Raw genomic sequence first — 20,862 nt, 5'->3', positions numbered from 1 at the left:
CTGCTGCTGCTGACACCAGGGCTGTGTGGCCCCTGCCCCTCCCTGAGTCAACATCCCCCCAAGTGCCAGCCCAGCACATCCCGCTGCCCAAGTGATCTTGTCCTTCCTGCCACGTCAGATCCTTGATAGCCAGGAGGGCACCAAGGGCTCCAGGATCACATTTAATGGTCCAAAGGGGTGGGGCCGGTATGGAATCAGCCTGGCCCAGATGGTCATCTCTGCTCTTTGGCCTAAGATGATCAGGCCTGACAGGAGAAGTCTTTGCTCTCAGTCTCATGGAAGCCCTTGGGTAATGACTGCTGGAAGATGGCGTGTGGTTCTGCTGGGATTTCCTGTGATAAAGAGATGTTCTCCATCTTGAGAGCCTCTGCCATTCCTGACCCACACACTCCAGTCCCAGACAGGTGTCCCTCTAACCTAAGTGCCGTCCCAGCTATCAAGGATCTGACATGGCAGGAAGGACAACATCACTTGGGCAGCAGAATGTGCTGGGCTGGCACTTGGGGGGATGCTGACTCAAGGAGGGGCAGGGGCCACACAGCCCTGGTGTCAGCAGCAGCAGCAGCAGCAGCAGCAGGGAGTGTCCCCTGTGCAGATTGGCCTTGATGGAGCTGAGCAATGCCGGGGCTGCTATAAAAGCCCTGCCTGGGCCAGAGTGGAACAAGCAGTGCCCTGGCCACCTTCTCCTCCTCAGGAACAAGGGTAAGTGTGCCAGCACTTCTGCTGGTGACTCCCTGCCCCAGCCCCAGCCCCTGTGGCTCAGGCGCTGCTGCCCTGAGCTGCTCTCCTGCCATGGCTGCCCTCTCTTGCAGAGCACCCTCGCATCCCACTCCAAGATGTCCTGCTACGACCTGTGCCCACCCAGGACCAGCGCTGAGCTGTGCCCAGTGCCCAGGACCAGCGTGGCTGTGCCCCAGCCCATCGCTGAGAGCTGCAACGAGCTGTGCGCCCGCCAGTGCCCCGACTCGTCTGCCTTCATCCAGCCCCCGCCCGTGGTGGTCACCTTCCCCGGCCCCATCCTCAGCTCCTTCCCCCAGCAGGCCGTGGTGGGCTCCTCCGGAGCACCGGCCTTTGGCGGCTCCCTGGGGCTGGGCGGCCTCTATGGCGTCGGCGCCACCCAGGCCTCGGGGGGCCTCTGCACCTTTGGCAGAGCCTACGCTGCTCCCGCCTGCAGCCCTTGTGCCCTGCCCCGCTACAGCAAGAAGCTCTGGGACACCTGTGGATCCTGCTAGATCCACCAGCAACAGCCCCAAAGGCCCTGGCGCTGCCTCAGCCCAGCATGGAGAAATTGAGCTCTGCACAAGCTGCCCTGGCCTCCTGCAGCCCGTGACTCCCCACCTTCCTCTGGCCTGCCCACTATGCCCCTTCCTGCCTTTCCTGCCCTTCTTGGTATAATAAAGTTTTCCTGCATCCAATTCCTGTCTCTTTGCCTCCTTTCCTAAATCATGTAAGTCTGCGGACAGGAGGAGTTCCAAGAGTGGGAGGGGAAATGTTGTTGGGGATTGTCAGATCAATGGAAGACTGAAGGGGAAGGTGAGGGACATGAGGAATGGGGAGAGAGGACAGCAATGTGGGCAAGAAAATGGGACTAAAATGGAGTCACATTCAAAAGATATCTAATGTTGGGAAGAAGCTTGGTTAGAAAAAGGAGGAGAAGGAGGAGAAAGAGGAGAAGGAGGAGATGGAGGAGAAGGAGGAGCAGGAGGAGAAGAAGGAGAAGGGGAAGGTGAAGTGGGATGGAGGGAGGAAGAAGAAGAAAGAGGAGAAGAAGGATAAGAAGAGGAAAGAGAATGAAAAGAAGAAAGACAAGAGGAAGTAGAAGAAAGAGAAGAAGAAAGAGAAGACGGGAAACCAGGATTTGGACAAATATAAAGATGAGAGAGTAAGACGTTGCAGGGAGAGGAGAAGGATTCAATGACAATGAAATTTAATGTTCAGGGAAGAGTAATGGCGAAGTCTCTCTTTAACTTCAGTGGCAGATCCTTTAGCAGAGCCATGGTTGCACAGAGGGGCAGGTGTTCTGGTAGCCTTTGCCCTGGAATGGCTCCAAGCTCTGTCACCAACCCCACCACTCGCCAACACAACTGCACGTGTGTAAGAGCGCCTGGTCCCAAGGCCAGCAAGTTGGAGGATCTATCTGTCTTAAGGCAGAATGCCCAGAATGCCTTGTCCTTGTGCTTGTCCTTCTCATTCTCCTTCACCTTCTCCTTCTCCTTCATCTTTTCCTCCCCATTCTCCTTCTTCTCCTTCTCCTCCTACTCCTCCGTCTAATTCTTTTCCTGTGTCTTATTCTCCTTCTCCTAGTTCTCTCTCTCCTAAGATCTCTGGCTCCCAAAATTCTCCTTCGTGTCCTTCCAATTCCATTCTGACTTCAATTTCATCTACACTTCAACCTCTGTGACCCACCGCATCTTCGGTTTAACCTTCCCGTGCTCTTAGGTTTTCAATTCCCACTGGCGACCCCAGCATCACCAATTCCCCTCCCACACTTGGAACAGCCCCAGTCCAAGGGACATTCATTACTCCAGAAAAGGAGGCAAAGAAACAGGAATTGGATGCAGGAAAACTTTATTGAACCAAGAAGGGCAGGTGAGGCAGGGAGAGGGAGGATGGTGAGGCCGGAGGCAGGCCTGGTGTCACTCACTGCAAAAGGCCAGGGCAGCTTGTGCAGAGCTCCAGTTCTCCATGCTGGGCTGAGGCGGTGCCGGGGCCTTTGGGGCTGTTGCTGGTGGCTCTAGCAGGGCCCGCAGGTGTCCCAGAGCTTCTTGCTGTAGCGGGGCAGGGCGCAAGGGCTGCAGGCGGGAGCAGCGTAGGCTCTGCCAAAGGTGCAGAGGCCCCCCGAGGCCTGGGTGGCGCCGGCGCCATAGAGGCCGCCCAGGCCCAGGGAGCCGCCAAAGGCCGGTGCTCCGGAGGAGCCCACCACGGCCTGCTGGGGGAAGGAGCTGAGGATGGGGCCGGGGAAGGTGACCACCACAGGCGGGGGCTGGATGAAGGCAGACGAGTCGGGGCACTGGCGGGCGCACAGCTCGTTGCAGCTCTCAGCGATGGGCTGGGGCACAGCCACGCTGGTCCTGGGCACTGGGCACAGGTCAGCGGTGGTCCTGGGTGGGCACAGGTCGTAGCAGGACATCTTGGAGTGGGATGCGAGGGTGCTCTGCAAGAGAGGGCAGCCATGGCAGGAGAGCAGCCCAGGGCAGCAGCGCCTGAGCCACAGGGGCCAGGGCTGGAGCAGGGAGTCGCCAGCAGAAGCGCTGGCACACTTACCCTTGTTCCCGAGGAGGAGAAGGTGGCCAGGGCACTGCTTGCTCCACTCTGGCCCAGGCTGGGCTTTTATAGCAACCATGGGGATTGCTCAGCTCCATCCTGGCCAATCTGCACAGGGGACACTCCCTGCTGCTGCTGCTGCTGCTGACACCAGGGCTGTGTGGCCCCTGCCCCTCCCTGAGTCTGCATCCCCCAGGTGCCAGCCCAGCACATGCCACTGCCCAAGCGATCTTGTCCTTCCTGCCACGTCGTTTCCTTGAGAGCTGAGATCGCACCCAGGGCTTCAGGAAAACTTAATGGTCCAAAGGCGTGGGACAGGGCTGGAATCAGCCTGGCCCAGATGGACATCTCTGCTCTTTGCTCTATGAAGATCAGGCCTGACAGGAGAAATTCGTAATCTCAGCATTGTGGAACCCCTTGGTACTGAATGCAAAAAAATGGGATCTGGTTCTGGTGGGCTCCCCTGTGATAACCTGATCGATTCCATGGTGAAGACAGCTCAAATCGTGCCCCTGATGCTCCCGGGACAGCACGGATGGCGCCCAGGAAAGGGCTCCAGGAACACTTTTAATGGCCCAAATAGGGGGGCCAGGGCTGTAATCAGCCTGAGCCAGATTGACATATCTGCTCTTTGCCCTATGAATATCAGACCTAACAGGAGAAGTCTTTGTTCCCAGTCTCATGGAAGACCCTGGGTAAATAGTACTAGAAGATGGGATGAGGGATGAACCCATTCCTGGGTGTCATCCTGGCTATCAAGGATCTGACGTGGCAGGAAGGACAAGATCACTTGGGCAGCGGGATGTGCTGGGCTGGCACCTGGGGGACGCTGACTCAGGGAGGGGCAGGGGCCACACAGCCCTGGTGTCAGCAGCAGCAGCAGCAGGGAGTGTCCCCTGTGCAGATTGGCCAGGATGGAACTGAGCAATGCCGGGGCTGCTATAAAAGCCCTGCCTGGGCCAGAGTGGAGCAAGCAGTGCCCTGGCCACCTTCTACTCCTCGGGAACAAGGGTAAGTGTGCCAGCGCTTCTGCTGGTGGCTCCCTGCTCCAGCCCCGGCCCCTGTGGCTCAGGCGCTGCTGCCCTGGGCTGCTCTCCTGCCATGGCTGCCCTCTCTTGCAGAGCACCCTCGCATCCCACTCCAAGATGTCCTGCTACGACCTGTGCCCACCCAGGACCAGCGCTGAGCTGTGCCCAGTGCCCAGGACCAGCGTGGCTGTGCCCCAGCCCATCGCTGAGAGCTGCAACGAGCTGTGCGCCCGCCAGTGCCCCGACTCGTCTGCCTTCATCCAGCCCCCGCCTGTGGTGGTCACCTTCCCCGGCCCCATCCTCAGCTCCTTCCCCCAGCAGGCCGTGGTGGGCTCCTCCGGAGCACCGGCCTTTGGCGGCTCCCTGGGCCTGGGCGGCCTCTATGGCACCGGCGCCACCCAGGCCTCGGGGGGCCTCTGCACCTTTGGCAGAGCCTACGCTGCTCCCGCCTGCAGCCCTTGCACCCTGCCCCGCTACAGCAAGAAGCTCTGGGACACCTGCGGGCCCTGCTAGAGCCACCAGCAATAGTCCCAAAGGCCCTGGCACCGCCTCAGCCCAGCATAGAGAAGCTGAGCTCTGCACAAGCTGCCCTGGCCTCCTGCAGCCCGTGACACCCAGCCTGCCTGGGGGCTGACCACCCTTCTTCTCCCTGCCTCTTCTGCCCGTCTTGGTACAATAAAGTTTTCCTGCATCCAATTCCTGTTTCTTTGCCTCCTTTGCCAAAACAAAGATATCTGTAGGCATGGAGGAGTACCTAGAATGGGAAAGGAAATAGTGTTGGGGGATGGCCATGGGCAATGCATAATGGAATGGGAATGGGAAAGAGATGAGGGACAGGGACAGAGGACAAAAATGTGGACAAGTAAATGAAACAAAAATGCACACTAAATCAAAACATAGAGAATGTTGGGAAAGGGCTGGGTTAGGAGACAGAGGGGAAAGAGTGGAAGGATGAGAAGCATGAGAAGCACAAGAAGGGCAAGGGGAAGGCGAAGTCGGAGGAAGAGAAGGGGAAGAGGAAGGAGGAGAAGGAGGATAAGAAGAGGAAAGAGAACCTGAAGAAGAAATAGAAGAGGAAGTAGAAGAAGGAGAAGAGGAAAGGGAAGATGGGAAACAAGGATTTGAACAAATAAAAAGAAGATAGACTAAGACATAGTAGGGGAAGGAGAAGAAGTTGATGACAAATAAATTTATCGTACACTGAAGACTAATGGGGAAGTCTCTCTGACTTCTGTCCCAGGTCCTTTAGCAGAGCCATTGCGGCACAGAGGAATTGGAGCTCTGGTAGCCTTTGCACTGGAATGGGTCCAAACTACATTTCCAAGCCCACTCTTTGACAACACAACTGCACATGTGTAAGAGCCACTGGTCTCATGGCCAGCAAGTCAGGGGATCTGTCTTTCTTCAGGAGGAGTGCTTGGAGCACCTTCTCCTTGTGCTTGTGCTTGTCCTTGTACTTGGCCTTCTCTTTCTCCTCCTTTGACTTCTTCTCCTTCTCCTCCTCCCTCTATTTCTTGTACTGTGTCTTATTCTCCTTCGCTGGGTTCTCCCTCTCCTCACATCTCCGGTTCCCAAAGTTCTCCTTCGTATCCTTCCACTTCCATACTGATTTCAATTTCATCTCCACTTCAACCTCCGTGACCCACCGCATCTTCTGTTGAACCTTCCCCTTCCTCTTAGATTTTCCATTCCCAGTGGCAATCCTAGCATCACCAATTCCCCTCCCACACTTGGAACAGCCCCAGTCCAAGGGACATTCATTACTCCAGAAAAGGAGGCAAAGAAACAGGAATTGGATGCAGGAAAATTTTATTGAGCCAAGAAGGGCAGGTGAGGCAGGGAGAGGGAGGATGGTCAGCCCCCAGGCAGGCTGGGTGTCACGGGCTGCAAGAGGCCAGGGCAGCTTGTGCAGAGCTCAGCTTCTCCATGCTGGGCTGAGGTGGCGCCAGGGCCTTTGGGGCTGTGGCTGGTGGCTCTAGCAGGGCCCGCAGGTGTCCCAGAGCTTCTTGCTGTAGCGGGGCAGGGTGCAAGGGCTGCAGGCGGGAGCAGCGTAGGCTCTGCCAAAGGTGCAGAGGCCCCCCGAGGCCTGGGTGGCGCCGGTGCCATAGAGGCCGCCCAGGCCCAGGGAGCCGCCAAAGGCCGGTGCTCCGGAGGAGCCCACCACGGCCTGCTGGGGGAAGGAGCTGAGGATGGGGCCGGGGAAGGTGACCACCACGGGCGGGGGCTGGATGAAGGCAGACGAGTCGGGGCACTGGCGGGCGCACAGCTCGTTGCAGCTCTCAGCGATGGGCTGGGGCACAGCCACGCTGGTCCTGGGCACTGGGCACAGCTCAGCGCTGGTCCTGGGTGGGCACAGGTCGTAGCAGGACATCTTGGAGTGGGATGCGAGAGTGCTCTGCAAGAGAGGGCAGCCATGGCAGGAGAGCAGCCCAGGCAGCAGCGCCCGAGCCACAGGGGCCGGGGCTGGAGCTGGGAGTCACCAGCAGAAGTGCTGGCACACTTACCCTTGTTCCTGAGGAGGAGAAGGTGGCCAGGGCACTGCTTGCTCCACTCTGTCCCAGGCTGGGCTTTTATAGCAGCTCTGGCATTGCTCAGCTCCATCCTGGCCAATCTGCGCAGGGGACACTCCCTGCTGCTGCTGCTGCTGCTGCTGCTGACACCAGGGCTGTGCGGCCTCTTCTCCTGCCTGATTCAGCATCCCCTATGTGCCAGCCCAGCACATCCTGCTGCTGAAGCCATCTTGATCCTTCCTGCCACGTCAGATCCTTGATAGCCAGCATGGCACCCACGAAGGGGTATGAGGAACACATGTCAGGACCTGGAGCATAAGGGACAGGTGTGGCCAGAGCCTTCATCATGGAGAAATTCTCTGCATCAGAGGAGGACCCAGCCAAACCAGACCCCATATGCATGGAGTCAGTGCCCCGGGCTTTCCATGAAACTGGGAAGAATGACTTCTGTCCATCCTGATCTTCACAGGGCAAAGAGTCAAGACATCCATCTGGCCCAGTATGATTGCAGCCCTGCCCCACCCATTTGGGCCATTAAAGGTGTTCCTGGAGCCCATTCCTGGGTGCCGTTCTCTTTGCCAAGTATGTGACATGGCGGGAAGGACGGGATCACTTGGGCAGCGGGATGTGCTGGGCTGGCACCTGGGGGATGCTGACTCAGGGAGGGGAAGGGGCCACACAGCCCTGGTGTCAGCAGCAGCAGCAGCAGCAGCAGCAGGGAGTGTCCCCTGTGCAGATTGGCCAGGATGGAACTGAGCAATGCCGGGGCTGCTATAAAAGCCCTGCCTGGGCCAGAGCGGAGCAAGCAGTGCCCTGGCCACCTTCTCCTCCTCGGGAACAAGGGTAAGTGTGCCAGCGCTTCTGCTGGCGACTCCCAGCTCCAGCCCTGGCCCCTGTGGCTCGGGCGCTGCTGCCCTGGGCTGCTCTCCTGCCATGGCTGCCCTCTCTTGCAGAGCACCCTCGCATCCCACTCCAAGATGTCCTGCTACGACCTGTGCCCACCCAGGACCAGCGCTGACCTGTGCCCAGTGCCCAGGACCAGCGTGGCTGTGCCCCAGCCCATCGCTGAGAGCTGCAACGAGCTGTGCGCCCGCCAGTGCCCCGACTCGTCTGCCTTCATCCAGCCCCCGCCTGTGGTGGTCACCTTCCCCGGCCCCATCCTCAGCTCCTTCCCCCAGCAGGCCGTGGTGGGCTCCTCCGGAGCACCGGCCTTTGGCGGCTCCCTGGGGCTGGGCGGCCTCTATGGCACCGGCGCCACCCAGGCCTCGGGGGGCCTCTGCACCTTTGGCAGAGCCTACGCTGCTCCCGCCTGCAGCCCTTGTGCCCTGCCCCGCTACAGCAAGAAGCTCTGGGACACCTGCGGGCCCTGCTAGAGCCACCAGCCACAGCCCCAAAGGCCCTGGCACCGCCTCAGCCCAGCATGGAGAACTTGAGCTCTGCACAAGCTGCCCTGGCCTCCTGCAGCCCGTGACACCCGGCCTGCCTCCAGCCTGCCCACCCTCCCTCTCCTTGCCACTCCTGCCCTTCTTGGCTCAATAAAATTTTCCCGCATCCAATTTCTGTTTCTTTGCCTCCTTTTCTGGAGTCATGCATCCCCCTGGGGATGGGAGCCTTCCTACATTGGTAGGGGAAATAATGCTGCTGGCATGCCCAACGGGAATGGAAAATGAAAGGGGACTGGGAATGTTCAACAGAAGTGGGGATAGAACATTGCATATTGATATGGGCATGGAAATGAAATTCAAGCTGTCCTAGAAGCAGAAGATGAAGACCGTTGGGAAAGGTTCAGATTAGGAGGTGGTGAAAGGGAAGAAGACAGTGAAGAAGACGGAGATGGAAATGGACATGAGAAAATGGACAAGAATAAGAAGGAAATATATGTATAAGAAGATTAGAAGCAGTTAGAATAATGAAATAGAAACTGAAAGATAAGCATAGAAAGAAATACAAAAGACAATTGTAAACAGAAAAACAAAAGGAGAAAGAGACAGACAACAAGAAAAAGAAAGTCGATGACAAAGAAAATTGCAATGATAAATACAAAGACAATGGCAAAGACAAAGACTAAGACCAAGACAAAGACAAGAAGAGAAAGACAATGACAAGGACAAAGGCAAAGACAAGGACAAAGGCGAAGACAAAGACAAAAACGCAACAGAATTTAAAGTAGAAGCCATAAGGACCAGTAGGCACTTCATTTGATATCAGCCCCAAGTTGCTCCCCAGGGCCACAAAACAACAAGGGGCGGGCACCATGGCAGTCTTTGTGTCTACATGGCTCCATGTCACTCAGAAAAATGCTGCTCTTCCACCGATGGATTGGAAGTAGATAAAGTTCCATGGACTTAAACTTCTACAAACGGGAGTTGACGGACTTCTGAAATGTTCTTGGAGCTTTGCTGCTGTGTGTGCTGAGAGCTGCCCGGGCTGAGGGATCTGCCCAAAGACAGATCTGCCTGGAAAATACGGTAGTGAGAGATTGCCTTGGCTGGGCTTGGCGTGCCCATGGGCGGACCAGAAAAGTTCTGCCCTCTACACTGAACCCTGACAGTAACAACAGAGAAGCTGCAGTTGGATGCAGGATTGTTTTATTTCAAGTATAGCAAAGAACAGATGGGAGATAGACACACTAGGCACAGGGTGGATCTCTCCACACGCTTCCTGGGAGCTGGTCTTCCAGGCTGGGCTGCGGCAGGGGCTGCTGGCAAGAGGAGCAAGAGCCCGGAGGGATCATGCAGGAATTGGGAATGTGGGTACAGTCAGGAGCAAGGAGGGGGAGAGGGGCAGGTGACGTGAACAAGGAGGAGGAGTGAGGCTGAGGCAGTCTAGGGGCTGCTGGGGTGTTGGACCTAGCAGGGCCAGCAGGTGTTCCAGAGCTTCTTGCTGTAGCGGGGCAGGGCACAAGGGCTGCAGGCGGGAGCAGCGTAGGCTCTGCCAAAGGTGCAGAGGCCCCCCGAGGCCTGGGTGGCACCGGTGCCATAGAGGCCGCCCAGCCCCAGGGAGCCGCCAAAGGCCGGTGCTCCAGAGGAGCCCACCACGGCCTGCTGGGGGAAGGAGCTGAGGATGGGGCCGGGGAAGGTGACCACCACGGGCGGGGGCTGGATGAAGGCAGACGAGTCGGGGCACTGGCGGGCGCACAGCTCGTTGCAGCTCTCAGCGATGGGCTGGGGCACAGCCACGCTGGTCCTGGGCACTGGGCACAGGTCAGCGCTGGTCCTGGGTGGGCACAGGTCGTAGCAGGACATCTTGGAGTGGGATGCGAGGGTGCTCTGCAAGAGAGGGCAGCCATGGCAGGAGAGCAGCCCAGGGCAGCAGCGCCCGAGCCACAGGGGCCGGGGCTGGAGCAGGGAGTCGCCAGCAGAAGCGCTGGCACACTTACCCTTGTTCCTGAGGAGGAGAAGGTGGCCAGGGCACTGCTTGCTCCACTCTGGCCCAGGCAGGGCTTTTATAGCAGCCCCGGCATTGCTCAGTTCCATCCTGGCCAATCTGCACAGGGGACACTCCCTGCTGCTGCTGCTGCTGACACCAGGGCTGTGTGGCCCCTGCCCCTCCCTGAGTCAGCGTCCCCCAGGTGCCAGCCCAGCACATCCTGCTGCCCAAAGATCTTGTCCTTCCTGCCACGTCAGATCCTTGATAGCCAGGATGGCACCCAGGAATGGGTTCCAGCAACACCCACATCCCATCTTCTAGTACTATTTACCCAGGGTCTTCCATGAGACTGGGAACAAAGACTTCTCCTGTTAGGTCTGATATTCATAGGGCAAAGAGCAGATATGTCAATCTGGCTCAGGCTGATTACAGCCCTGGCCCCCTATTTGGGCCATTAAAAGTGTTCCTGGAGCCCTTTCCTGAGTGCCATCCGTGCGGTCCCGGGAGCATCAGGGGCAGGATTTGAGCTGTCTTCACCATGGAATCGATCAGGTTATCACAGGGGAGCCCACCAGAATCAGATCCCATTTTTTTGCATTCAGTACCAAGGGGTTCCACAATGCGGAGATTACAAATTTCTCCTGTCAGGCCTGATCTTCATAGAGCAAAGAGCAGAGATGTCCATCTGGGCCAGGCTGATTCCAGCCCTGCCCCACGCCTTTGGACCATTAAGTTTTCCTGAAGCCCTGGGTGTGATCTCAGCTCTCAAGGAAACGACGTGGCAGGAAGGACAAGATCGCTTGGGCAGTGGCATGTGCTGGGCTGGCACCTGGGGGATGCAGACTCAGGGAGGGGCAGGGGCCACACAGCCCTGGTGTCAGCAGCAGCAGCAGCAGGGAGTGTCCCCTGTGCAGATTGGCCAGGCTGGAGCTGAGCAATGCCGGGGCTGCTATAAAAGCCCAGCCTGAGCCAGAGTGGAGCAAGCAGTGCCCTGGCCACCTTCTCCTCCTCAGGAACAAGGGTAAGTGTGCCAGCGCTTCTGCTGGTGGCTCCCAGCTCCAGCCCTGGCCCCTGTGGCTCAGGCGCTGCTGCCCTGGGCTGCTCTCCTGCCATGGCTGCCCTCTCTTGCAGAGCACCCTCGCATCCCACTCCAAGATGTCCTGCTACGACCTGTGCCCACCCAGGACCAGCGCTGACCTCTGCCCAGTGCCCAGGACCAGCGTGGCTGTGCCCCAGCCCATCGCTGAGAGCTGCAACGAGCTGTGCGCCCGCCAGTGCCCCGACTCGTCTGCCTTCATCCAGCCCCCGCCCGTGGTGGTCACCTTCCCCGGCCCCATCCTCAGCTCCTTCCCCCAGCAGGCCGTGGTGGGCTCCTCCGGAGCACCGGCCTTTGGCGGCTCCCTGGGCCTGGGCGGCCTCTATGGCACCGGCGCCACCCAGGCCTCGGGGGGCCTCTGCACCTTTGGCAGAGCCTACGCTGCTCCCGCCTGCAGCCCTTGTGCCCTGCCCCGCTACAGCAAGAAGCTCTGGGACACCTGCGGGCCCTGCTAGAGCCACCAGCAACAGCCCCAAAGGCCCCAGCACCGCCTCAGCCCAGCATGGAGAAACTGAGCTCTGCACAAGCTGCCCTGGCCTCCTGCAGCCCGTGACACCCAGCCTGCCTGGGGGCTGACCATCCTCCCTCTCCCTGCCTCACCTGCCCTTCTTGGCTCAATAAAATTTTCCTGCATCCAATTCCTGTTTCTTTGCCTCCTTTTCTGGAGTAATGAATGTCCCTTGGACTGGGGCTGTTCCAAGTGTGGGAGGGGAATTGGTGATGCTAGGATTGCCACTGGGAATGGAAAATCTAAGAGGAAGGGGAAGGTTCAACAGAAGATGCGGTGGGTCACGGAGGTTGAAGTGGAGATGAAATTGAAATCAGTATGGAAGTGGAAGGACACGAAGGAGAACTTTGGGAACCAGAGATGTGAGGAGAGGGAGAACCCAGCGAAGGAGAATAAGACACAGTACAAGAAATAGAGTGAGGAGGAGAAGGAGAAGAAGTCAAAGGAGGAGAAAGAGAAGGACAAGTACAAAGACAAGCACAAGCACAAGGAGAAGGTGCTCCAAGCACTCTTCCTGAAGAAAGACAGATCCCCTGACTTGCTGGCCATGAGACCATTGACTCTTACACATGTGCAGTTGTGTTGTCAAAGAGTGGGCTTGGAAATGTAGTTTGGACCCATTCCAGCGCAAAGGCTACCAGAGCTCCAATTCCTCTGTGCCGCAATGGCTCTGCTAAAGGACCTGGGACAGAAGTCAGAGAGACTTCCCCATTAGTCTTCAGTGTACGATAAATTTATTTGTCATCAACTTCTTCTCCTTCCCCTACTATGTCTTAGTCTATCTTCTTTTTATTTGTTCAAACCCTTGTTTCCCATCTTCTCTTTCCTCTTCTCCTTCTTCTACTTCCTCTTGTATTTCTTCTTCAGGTTCTCTTTCCTCTTCTTATCCTCCTTCTCCTCCTTCCTCTTCCCCTTCTCTTCCTCCGACTTCGCCTTCCCCTTGCCCTTCTTGTGCTTCTCATGCTTCTCATCCTTCTACTCTTTCCCCTCTGTCTCCTAACCCAGCCCTTTCCCAACATTCTCTATGTTTTGATTTAGTGTGCATTTTTGTTTCATTTACTTGTCCACATTATTGTCCTCTGTCCCTGTCCCTCATCTCTTTCCCATTCCCATTCCATTATGCATTGCCCCTGGCCATTCCCCAACACTATTTCCCTTCCCACTCTAGGTACTCCTCCGTGCCTACAGATATCTCTGTTTTGGCAAAGGAGGCAAAGAAACAGGAATTGGATGCAGGAAAACTTTATTGTACCAAGAAGGGCAGAAGAGGCAGGGAGAAGAAGGGTGGTCAGCCCCCAGGCAGGCCGGGTGTCACGGGCTGCAGGAGGCCAGGGCAGCTTGTGCAGAGCTCAAGTTCTCCATGCTGCGCTGAGGCGGTGCCAGGGCCTTTGGGGCTGTTGCTGGTGGCTCTAGCAGGGCCCGCAGGTGTCCCAGAGCTTCTTGCTGTAGCGGGGCAGGGCGCAAGGGCTGCAGGCGGGAGCAGCGTAGGCTCTGCCAAAGGTGCAGAGGCCCCCCGAGGCCTGGGTGGCGCCGGCGCCATAGAGGCCGCCCAGGCCCAGGGAGCCGCCAAAGGCCGGTGCTCCGGAGGAGCCCACCACGGCCTGCTGGGGGAAGGAGCTGAGGATGGGGCCGGGGAAGGTGACCACCACGGGTGGGGGTTGGATGAAGGCAGACGAGTCGGGGCACTGGCGGGCGCACAGCTCATTGCAGCTCTCAGCGATGGGCTGGGGCACAGCCACGCTGGTCCTGGGCACGGGGCACAGGTCAGCGCTGGTCCTGGGTGGGCACAGGTTGTAGCAGGACATCTTGGAGTGGGATGCGAGGGTGCTCTGCAAGAGAGGGCAGCCATGGCAGGAGAGCAGCCCAGGGCAGCAGCGCCCGAGCCACAGGGGCCGGGGCGGGAGCAGGGAGCGGCCAGCAGAAGCACTGGCACACTTACCCTTGTTCCTGAGGAGGAGAAGGTGGCCAGGGCACTGCTTGCTCCACTCTGGCCCAGGCAGGGCTTTTATAGCAGCCCCGGCATTGCTCATCTCCAGCCTGGCCAATCTGTGCAGGGGACACTCCCTGCTGCTGCTGCTGCTGACACCAGGGTTGTGCGGCCCCTGCCCCTCCCTGAGTCAGCATCCCCCAGGTGCCAGCCCAGCACGTCCCACTGCCCAAGTGATCTTGCCCTTCCTGACACGTGAGGGACTCAGTAGGAGGGATGGCACCCCGGAATGGGGTCCAGGAACACCAGTAAGGAGCTGGAGCATCAGGGGTAGGAGTTTCAGGAGCCTTTAATATGGAGGACATGGGTGCATCACAAAACAGCCCAGCAGAACTAGACCACATTTCTTTGCCTTTGGAGCACTTGAGGTTCCACATGGCTGAGTTCAAAGGTTTCTCCCGTCAGGCCTGATCTTCATAGAGCAAAGAGCAGAGATGTCCATCTGGCCCAGGCTGATTCCAGCCCTGTCCCACCCCGTTGTGCCATTAAAGATGTTCCTGGAGGCCATTCCTTGGTGCCATTGTGCTTATCAAGTATGTGAAGTGGCAGGAAGGACAAGATCTTTGGACAGCAGGATGTGCTGGGCTGGCACCTGGGGGATGCTGACTCAAGGAGGAGCAGGGGCCACACAGCCCTGGTGTCAGCAGCAGCAGCAGCAGGGAGTGTCCCCTGTGCAGATTGGCCAGGCTGGAGCTGAGCAATGCCAGGGCTGCTATAAAAGCCCTGCCTGGGCCACAGTGGAGCAAGCAGTGCCCTGGCCACCTTCTCCTCCTCGGGAACAAGGGTAAGTGTGCCAGCGCTTCTGCTGGCGACTCCGTGCTCCAGCCCCAGCCCTTGTGGCCCAGGCGCTGCTGCCCTGGGCTGCTCTCCTGCCATGGCTGCCCTCTCTTGCAGAGCACCCTCGCATCCCACTCCAAGATGTCCTGCTACGACCTGTGCCCACCCAGGACCAGCGCTGACCTGTGCCCAGTGCCCAGGACCAGCGTGGCTGTGCCCCAGCCCATCGCTGAGAGCTGCAACGAGCTGTGTGCCCGCCAGTGCCCCGACTCGTCTGCCTTCATCCAGCCCCCGCCCGTGGTGGTCACCTTCCCCGGCCCCATCCTCAGCTCCTTCCCCCAGCAGGCCGTGGTGGGCTCCTCCGGAGCACCGGCCTTTGGCGGCTCCCTGGGGCTGGGCGGCCTCTATGGCACCAGCGCCACCCAGGCCTCGGGGGGCCTCTGCACCTTTGGCAGAGCCTACGCTGCTCCCGCCTGCAGCCCTTGCACCCTACCCCGCTACAGCAAGAAGCTCTGGGACACCTGCGGGCCCTGCTAGAGCCACCAGCAACAGCCCCAAAGGCCCTCGGGCCGCCTCAGCCCAGCCTGGACACCTTGAGCTCTGCACAAGCTGCCCTGGCCTCCTGCAGCCCGTGACACCTGGTCTGCCTCTGGCCTGACCACCCTCCCTCTCCCTGCCTCTCCTGCCCTTCGTGGCACAATAAAGTTTTCCTGCATTCAAATCCTCCTGTTTCTTTGCCTCCTTTTCTGAAGTCATATATACCCCTGGGGATCGGAGACTTCCAAGAGTGGAAGAGGAATTTATTGGTGATGCCAGGAGAGCATCACCGATGAGTGATGCGGGAATGGAATGTGGAATACAAAGGGGAAGGTTATACAGAATTGGATGGGACACAGGAGGTTAAAGTGGAGATGAAAATGAAATCAAAGTGGAAATGGAAGCATATGAAGGATAGCTGTGGGAACTGGTGAGGTTTGGCGACAGAGAAGAAGGGTAAGGAAAAGGAGGAGAAAAAGGAGAAGGAGATGGAGGATGAGAAGGACAAGGACAAAGACAAAGAGCTCTGAGCACTCTACCTAAAGACAGAGAGATCCCCTGGCTTGCCGTCCATAAGACCCGAGCTCTCATGGACCTGCAGCTTTGTTGTCATGACTGGGGTTGGCCATGGAGCTGAGAGCCAACCTCGGTAAAATGCTACCAGAGTTCCAAGCCCTGTCTGCCACCATGGCTCTTCTAAAGGATGTGGGACAGAAATAAGAGAGACACTTCACTGTCACTCTTCCCTGGACATGAAATTTCCTTGCCATCATCCCCTTCACCATGAGTTTATATGACTTAGTCTTCCTTTTTTATATTTCTCCAAACTGTTGTTTCTCATCTTCTATTTCTTCTTCTCCTTCCTCTACTTCCTCTTGTCTTTCTTATTTGCATTCTCTTTCCTCTCCTTATCCTCCTTGTCCTCCTTCCTCTCCTTCATCTCATCATCTTTCGCCTCCTTCCGCTTCCCCTTCTTTTCCTTCTCCTTCTTCTCCTCTTTCTACTCTTTCTCCTCCTTCTCCTCCTTGTCCTAACCCAACCTTAACCCATCAGTAGCTATTTTTGATTCACTGTCCATTCGGGTATCATTTTCCTGATGACATTATTGTCCTCTGTCCATGTCCCTCATCTCTTTTACTTTTCCTTTGTCTTCCATTTTCCATTGACCCCGACTATCCCAGAAATACCATTTACCCTCCCACTCTTGGAATATTCTCATCCCCGAGCGTGTCCTGTATATCGCAAAGGAGACAAAGAGACAGAAGTTGGATGCAGGGAAACTTTATTGTATGAAAAAGGACAGGAGAGGTAGGGAGAGGGAGGGTGGGCAGGCTGGAGGCAGGCCGGTTGTCATGGGCTGCAGGAGGCAAGGGCAGCTTGTGCAGAGCGCAGCTTTTCCATCCTGGGCTGAGGTGGCACCAGGGTCTTTGGGGCTGTGGTTGGTGGCTCTAGCAGGGCCCGCAGGTGTCCCAGAGCTTCTTGCTGTAGCGGGGCAGGGCACAAGGGCTGCAGGCGGGAGCAGCGTAGGCTCTGCCAAAGGTGCAGAGGCCCCCCGAGGCCTGGGTGGCGCCGGTGCCATAGAGGCTGCCCAGCCCCAGGGAGCCGCCAAAGGCCGGTGCTCCGGAGGAGCCCACCACGGCCTGCTGGGGGAAGGAGCTGAGGATGGGGCCGGGGAAGGTGACCACCACGGGCGGGGGCTGGATGAAGGCAGACGAGTCGGGGCACTGGCGGGCGCACAGCTCGTTGCAGCTCTCAGCGATGGGCTGGGGCACAGCCACGCTGGTCCTGGGCACTGGGCACAGGTCAGCGCTGGTCCTGGGTGGGCACAGGTCGTAGCAGGACATCTTGGAGTGGGATGCGAGGGTGCTCTGCAAGAGAGGGCAGCCATGGCAGGAGAGCAGCCCAGGGCAGCAGCGCCTGAGCCACAGGGGCCGCGGCTGGAGCAGGGAGCCACCAGCAGAAGTGCTGGCACACTTACCCTTGTTCCTGAGGAGGAGAAGGTGGCCAGGGCACTGCTTGCTCCACTGTGGCCCAGGCAGGGCTTTTATAGCAGCCCTGGGGATTGCTCAGTTCCATCCTGGCCAATCTGCACAGGGGACACTCCCTGCTGCTGCTGCTGCTGCTGACACCAGGGTTGTGTGGCCCCTGCCCCTCCCTGAGTCAGCATCCCCCAGGTGCCAGCCCAGCACATCCCGCTGCTCAGGTGATCTTGGCCTTCCTGACACATCACATACTTGATAGCAGGGATGGCACCCAGGAATGGACTCCAGGAAGAGGTTTAATAGTCCAAATGGTTGGGCAGGGCTGGAATCGGCCTGGCTCACATGGACATCTCTGCTCTTTGGAGTACGTAGATCATGCCTGACAGGAGGAGTCTTTGTTCCCAGTGTCATGGACCCCCTGGCGCACTGACTGCAGACACATGGGGTCTGGTTCTGCTGGGCTTTTGTGTGATGCACAGATGCCCTTCATCTTGACGACTTCTGCCATTCCTGATCCACACGCATCAGCCCCTGACAGGGGTTCCTCTAACCTAAGTGCCATCCTTGTTTTCAGGGATATGATGTGGCAGGGAGGACAAGATGGAGTGGGCAGCGGGATGTGCTGGGCTGGCACCTGGGGGAGGCTGAATCAGGGAGAGGCAGGGGCCGCACAGCCCTGGTGTCAGCAGCAGCAGCAGCAGCAGGGAGTGTCCCCTGCGCAGATTGGCCAGGATGGAGATGAGCAATGCCAGGGCTGCTATAAAAGCCCTGCCTGTGCCAGAGTGGAGCAAGCAGTGCCCTGGCCACCTTCTCCTCCTCAGGAACAAGGGTAAGTGTGCCAGCGCTTCTGCTGGCGGCTCCCAGCTCCAGCCCCGGCCCCTGTGGCTCGGGCGCTGCTGCCTTGGGCTGCTCTCCTGCCATGGCTGCCCTCTCTTGCAGAGCACCCTCGCATCCCACTCCAAGATGTCCTGCTACGACCTGTGCCCGCCCAGGACCAGCGCTGACCTCTGCCCAGTGCCCAGGACCAGTGTGGCTGTGCCCCAGCCCATCGCTGAGAGCTGCAACGAGCTGTGCGCCCGCCAGTGCCCCGACTCGTCTGCCTTCATCCAGCCCCCACCCGTGGTGGTCACCTTCCCCGGCCCCATCCTCAGCTCCTTCCCCCAGCAGGCCGTGGTGGGCTCCTCCGGAGCACCGGCCTTTGGCGGCTCCCTGGGGCTGGGCGGCCTCTATGGCACCGGCGCCACCCAGGCCTCGGGGGGCCTCTGCACCTTTGGCAGAGCCTACGCTGCTCCCGCCTGCAGCCCTTGCGCCCTGCCCCGCTACAGCAAGAAGCTCTGGGACACCTGCGGGCCCTGCTAGAGCCACCAGCCACAGCCCCAAAGGCCCTGGCACCGCCTCAGCCCAGCATAGAGAAGCTGAGCTCTGCACAAGCTGCCCTGGCCTCCTGCAGCCCGTGACACCTGGCCTGCCTCCGGGCTTACCACCCTTCTTCTCCCTGCCACTCCTGCCCTTCTTGACTCAATAAAGTTTCCTGCATCCAATTCCTGTCTCTTTGCTTCCTTTGTGCAAAACAGGACATTCTCGGGGATGAGGTTGTTCTAAGAGTGGGAGGGCATATGACATTTCTGGGATTGCCTGCCGGGATCAATGGAAGATGGAAGATGAAGGAAAAGTGAAAGAGATGAGGGTCATGTACAGAGGACAATAATGTGGACAAGAAAATGATACCCAAATGCACACTGAGTCAAGAGATAGCTAATGATGGGACAGGGTTGGATTAGGAGAAGGAGGAGAAGGCTCAGAAGGACGAGAAGCACAAGAAGAGGAAGGGGAAGGAGAAGTCGGAGGAAGAGAAGGAGAAGAGCAACGAGGGGAAGGAGGAGAAGAGGAGAAGAAGAGAAAAGAGAACCCAAAGAAGAAAGACAAGAGCAAGTCGAAGAAGAGGAAGAGGAAAGAGAAGTTGGAAACAAGGATTTGAAAAAATATAAAGAAGATAGAGTAAGACATAGAAGGGGAAGGAGAAGAATTGATCAAAAAAATTTATCGTACAGGGAAGACTAATGGGGAAGTCCCTCTGACTTCTGTCCCAGGTCCTTTAGCAGAGCCATGGCAGCAGAGAGGAGCTGGAGCTCTGGTAGCCTTTGCACTGGAATGGGTCCAAACTGCATTTCCAAGCCCATTCTTTGCCAACACTACTGCACATGTGTAAGAGGCACTAGTCTCATGGCCAGCAAGTCAGGGGATCTGTCTTTCTTCAGGCAGAATATTCAGAGCTCCTTCTCCTTGTGCTTGTGCTTGTCCTTGTCCTTGACCTGCTCCTTCTCCTCCTTCAACTTCTTCTCCTTCTTATCTTCTCTCTATTTCTTGTACTGTGTCTCATTCTCCTTTGCCTGGTTCTCTGTCACCTCACATCTCCAGTTCCAAAAGTTCTCCGTCGTATCCTTTCATTTCTACTTTGATTACAATTGCATCTCCACTTTAACATCCAATGAGCTATTCCCTCTTCTTTTTTAACCTTCCCCTTCCTCTTAGATTCCCATTCCCTGTGTCCATACCAGCAAAATTGATTCCCTTCCCACACTTGAAACACCCCCATTCCAATGGTCTTCATGACTGCACACAAGGAGGCAAAGAAACAGGAATTGGATGCAGGAAAACTTTATTGTACCAAGAAGGGCAGGAGTGGCAGGGAGAAGAAGGGTGGTAAGGCCAGAGGCAGGCCAGGTGTCACGGGCTGCAGGAGGCCAGGGCAGCTTGTGCAGAGCTCAATTTCTCCATACTGAGCTGAGGCGGTGCCAGGGCCTTTGGGGCTGTGGCTGGTGGCTCTAGCAGGGCCCGCAGGTGTCCCAGAGCTTCTTGCTGTAGCGGGGCAGGGCGCAAGGGCTGCAGGCGGGAGCAGCGTAGGCTCTGCCAAAGGTGCAGAGGCCCCCCGAGGCCTGGGTGGCGCCGGTGCCATAGAGGCCGCCCAGCCCCAGGGAGCCGCCAAAGGCCGGTGCTCCGGAGGAGCCCACCACGGCCTGCTGGGGGAAGGAGCTGAGGATGGGGCCGGGGAAGGTGACCACCACGGGCGGGGGCTGGATGAAGGCAGACGAGTCGGGGCACTGGCGGGCGCACAGCTCGTTGCAGCTCTCAGCAATGGGCTGGGGCACAGCCACGCTGGTCCTGGGTGGGCACAGGTCAGCGGTGGTCCTGGGCGGGCACAGGTCGTAGCAGGACATCTTGGAGTGGGATGCGAGGGTGCTCTGCAAGAGAGGGCAGCCATGGCAGGAGAGCAGCCCAGGGCAGCAGCGCCTGAGCCACAGCGGCCGCGGCTGGAGCAGGGAGCCGCCAGCAGAAGTGCTGGCACACTTACCCTTGTTCCTGAGGAGGAGAAGGTGGCCAGGGCACTGCTTGCTCCACTCTGGCCCAGGCAGGGCTTTTATAGCAGCCCCGGCATTGCTCAGCTCCAGCCTGGCCAATCTGCACAGGGGACACTCCCTGATGACACCAGGACTGTGTGGCCTCTGCCCCTCCCTGAGTCAGCATCCCCCAGGTGCCAGCCCAGCACATCCCGCTGCCCATGCCATGTTGTCCTTCCTGCCACCTCATATCCCTGATAACAGGGATAGCACTTAGGTTCGAGGAACACCTGTCAGGGGCTGGTGCATGTGGGGCAGGAATGGCAGAATACCTCAAAATGAAGGGCATCTCTGCATTACGGGAGAGCCCAGCAGAACCAGACTCCATCTGCTGGCAATCAGTGGCGAGGGGGTTCCACGAGACTGCAAACAAAGAACTCTCCTGTCAGGCCTGATCTTCACAGGG

At 58.0% G+C, this 20,862-nt stretch overlaps 3 protein-coding genes and 9 pseudogenes across 3 annotated transcripts; 6 read left to right on the top strand and 6 right to left on the bottom strand.

The window, feature by feature from the left end:
- The first annotated feature begins 792 nt into the window (after nucleotides 1-792).
- On the top strand, nucleotides 793-1,232 carry LOC131095089 (scale keratin-like; annotated as a pseudogene).
- Nucleotides 1,233-2,734: 1,502 nt separating this feature from the next.
- Nucleotides 2,735-3,280, bottom strand: LOC131095296 (scale keratin-like). Its single transcript, XM_058042973.1, has 2 exons — nucleotides 3,267-3,280; nucleotides 2,735-3,172 (listed from the first exon to the last, which is right to left on the bottom strand). The coding sequence occupies exon 2, from the start codon at nucleotides 3,128-3,130 to the stop codon at nucleotides 2,735-2,737; it is 396 nt and encodes a 131-aa protein (XP_057898956.1). The 5' UTR covers nucleotides 3,131-3,172; nucleotides 3,267-3,280.
- An 898-nt stretch (nucleotides 3,281-4,178) lies between these two features.
- Nucleotides 4,179-4,805, top strand: LOC131095088 (scale keratin-like; annotated as a pseudogene).
- A 1,462-nt stretch (nucleotides 4,806-6,267) lies between these two features.
- On the bottom strand, nucleotides 6,268-6,707 carry LOC131095087 (scale keratin-like; annotated as a pseudogene).
- An 841-nt stretch (nucleotides 6,708-7,548) lies between these two features.
- Nucleotides 7,549-8,175, top strand: LOC131095086 (scale keratin-like; annotated as a pseudogene).
- A 1,204-nt stretch (nucleotides 8,176-9,379) lies between these two features.
- On the bottom strand, nucleotides 9,380-10,091 carry LOC131095085 (scale keratin-like; annotated as a pseudogene).
- A 1,191-nt stretch (nucleotides 10,092-11,282) lies between these two features.
- Nucleotides 11,283-11,722, top strand: LOC131095083 (scale keratin-like; annotated as a pseudogene).
- Nucleotides 11,723-13,184: 1,462 nt separating this feature from the next.
- Nucleotides 13,185-13,624, bottom strand: LOC131095082 (scale keratin-like; annotated as a pseudogene).
- A 367-nt stretch (nucleotides 13,625-13,991) lies between these two features.
- On the top strand, nucleotides 13,992-15,260 carry LOC131095081 (scale keratin-like). Its single transcript, XM_058042663.1, is given in 4 exon segments — nucleotides 13,992-14,032; nucleotides 14,440-14,544; nucleotides 14,639-14,675; nucleotides 14,678-15,260. Coding segments are annotated over 4 exon segments (582 nt in total). The 3' UTR covers nucleotides 15,077-15,260.
- A 1,264-nt stretch (nucleotides 15,261-16,524) lies between these two features.
- Nucleotides 16,525-16,964, bottom strand: LOC131095080 (scale keratin-like; annotated as a pseudogene).
- Nucleotides 16,965-17,977: 1,013 nt separating this feature from the next.
- On the top strand, nucleotides 17,978-18,417 carry LOC131095079 (scale keratin-like; annotated as a pseudogene).
- A 1,466-nt stretch (nucleotides 18,418-19,883) lies between these two features.
- Nucleotides 19,884-20,302, bottom strand: LOC131095298 (scale keratin-like). The gene has a single exon (XM_058042976.1). It carries the CDS (start codon nucleotides 20,274-20,276, stop codon nucleotides 19,884-19,886), a length of 393 nt encoding a protein of 130 aa, XP_057898959.1. The 5' UTR covers nucleotides 20,277-20,302.
- Between the last annotated feature and the right edge of the window lie 560 nt (nucleotides 20,303-20,862).

This window comes from Melospiza georgiana, chromosome 33 (assembly GCF_028018845.1).
Source record: "Melospiza georgiana isolate bMelGeo1 chromosome 33, bMelGeo1.pri, whole genome shotgun sequence".
NCBI lineage: Eukaryota > Metazoa > Chordata > Aves > Passeriformes > Passerellidae > Melospiza > Melospiza georgiana.
Note: the sequence above shows the minus strand (reverse complement) of the source record. Positions and strands in the feature narration are given on the sequence as shown.

What these genes read in the sequence shown, in the direction of transcription:
- LOC131095298 (XM_058042976.1), bottom strand. Translation starts at nt 20,276, where the DNA reads ATGTCCTGCTACGACCTGTGCCCGCCCAGGACCACCGCTGACCTGTGC.
- LOC131095296 (XM_058042973.1), bottom strand. Translation starts at nt 3,130, where the DNA reads ATGTCCTGCTACGACCTGTGCCCACCCAGGACCACCGCTGACCTGTGC.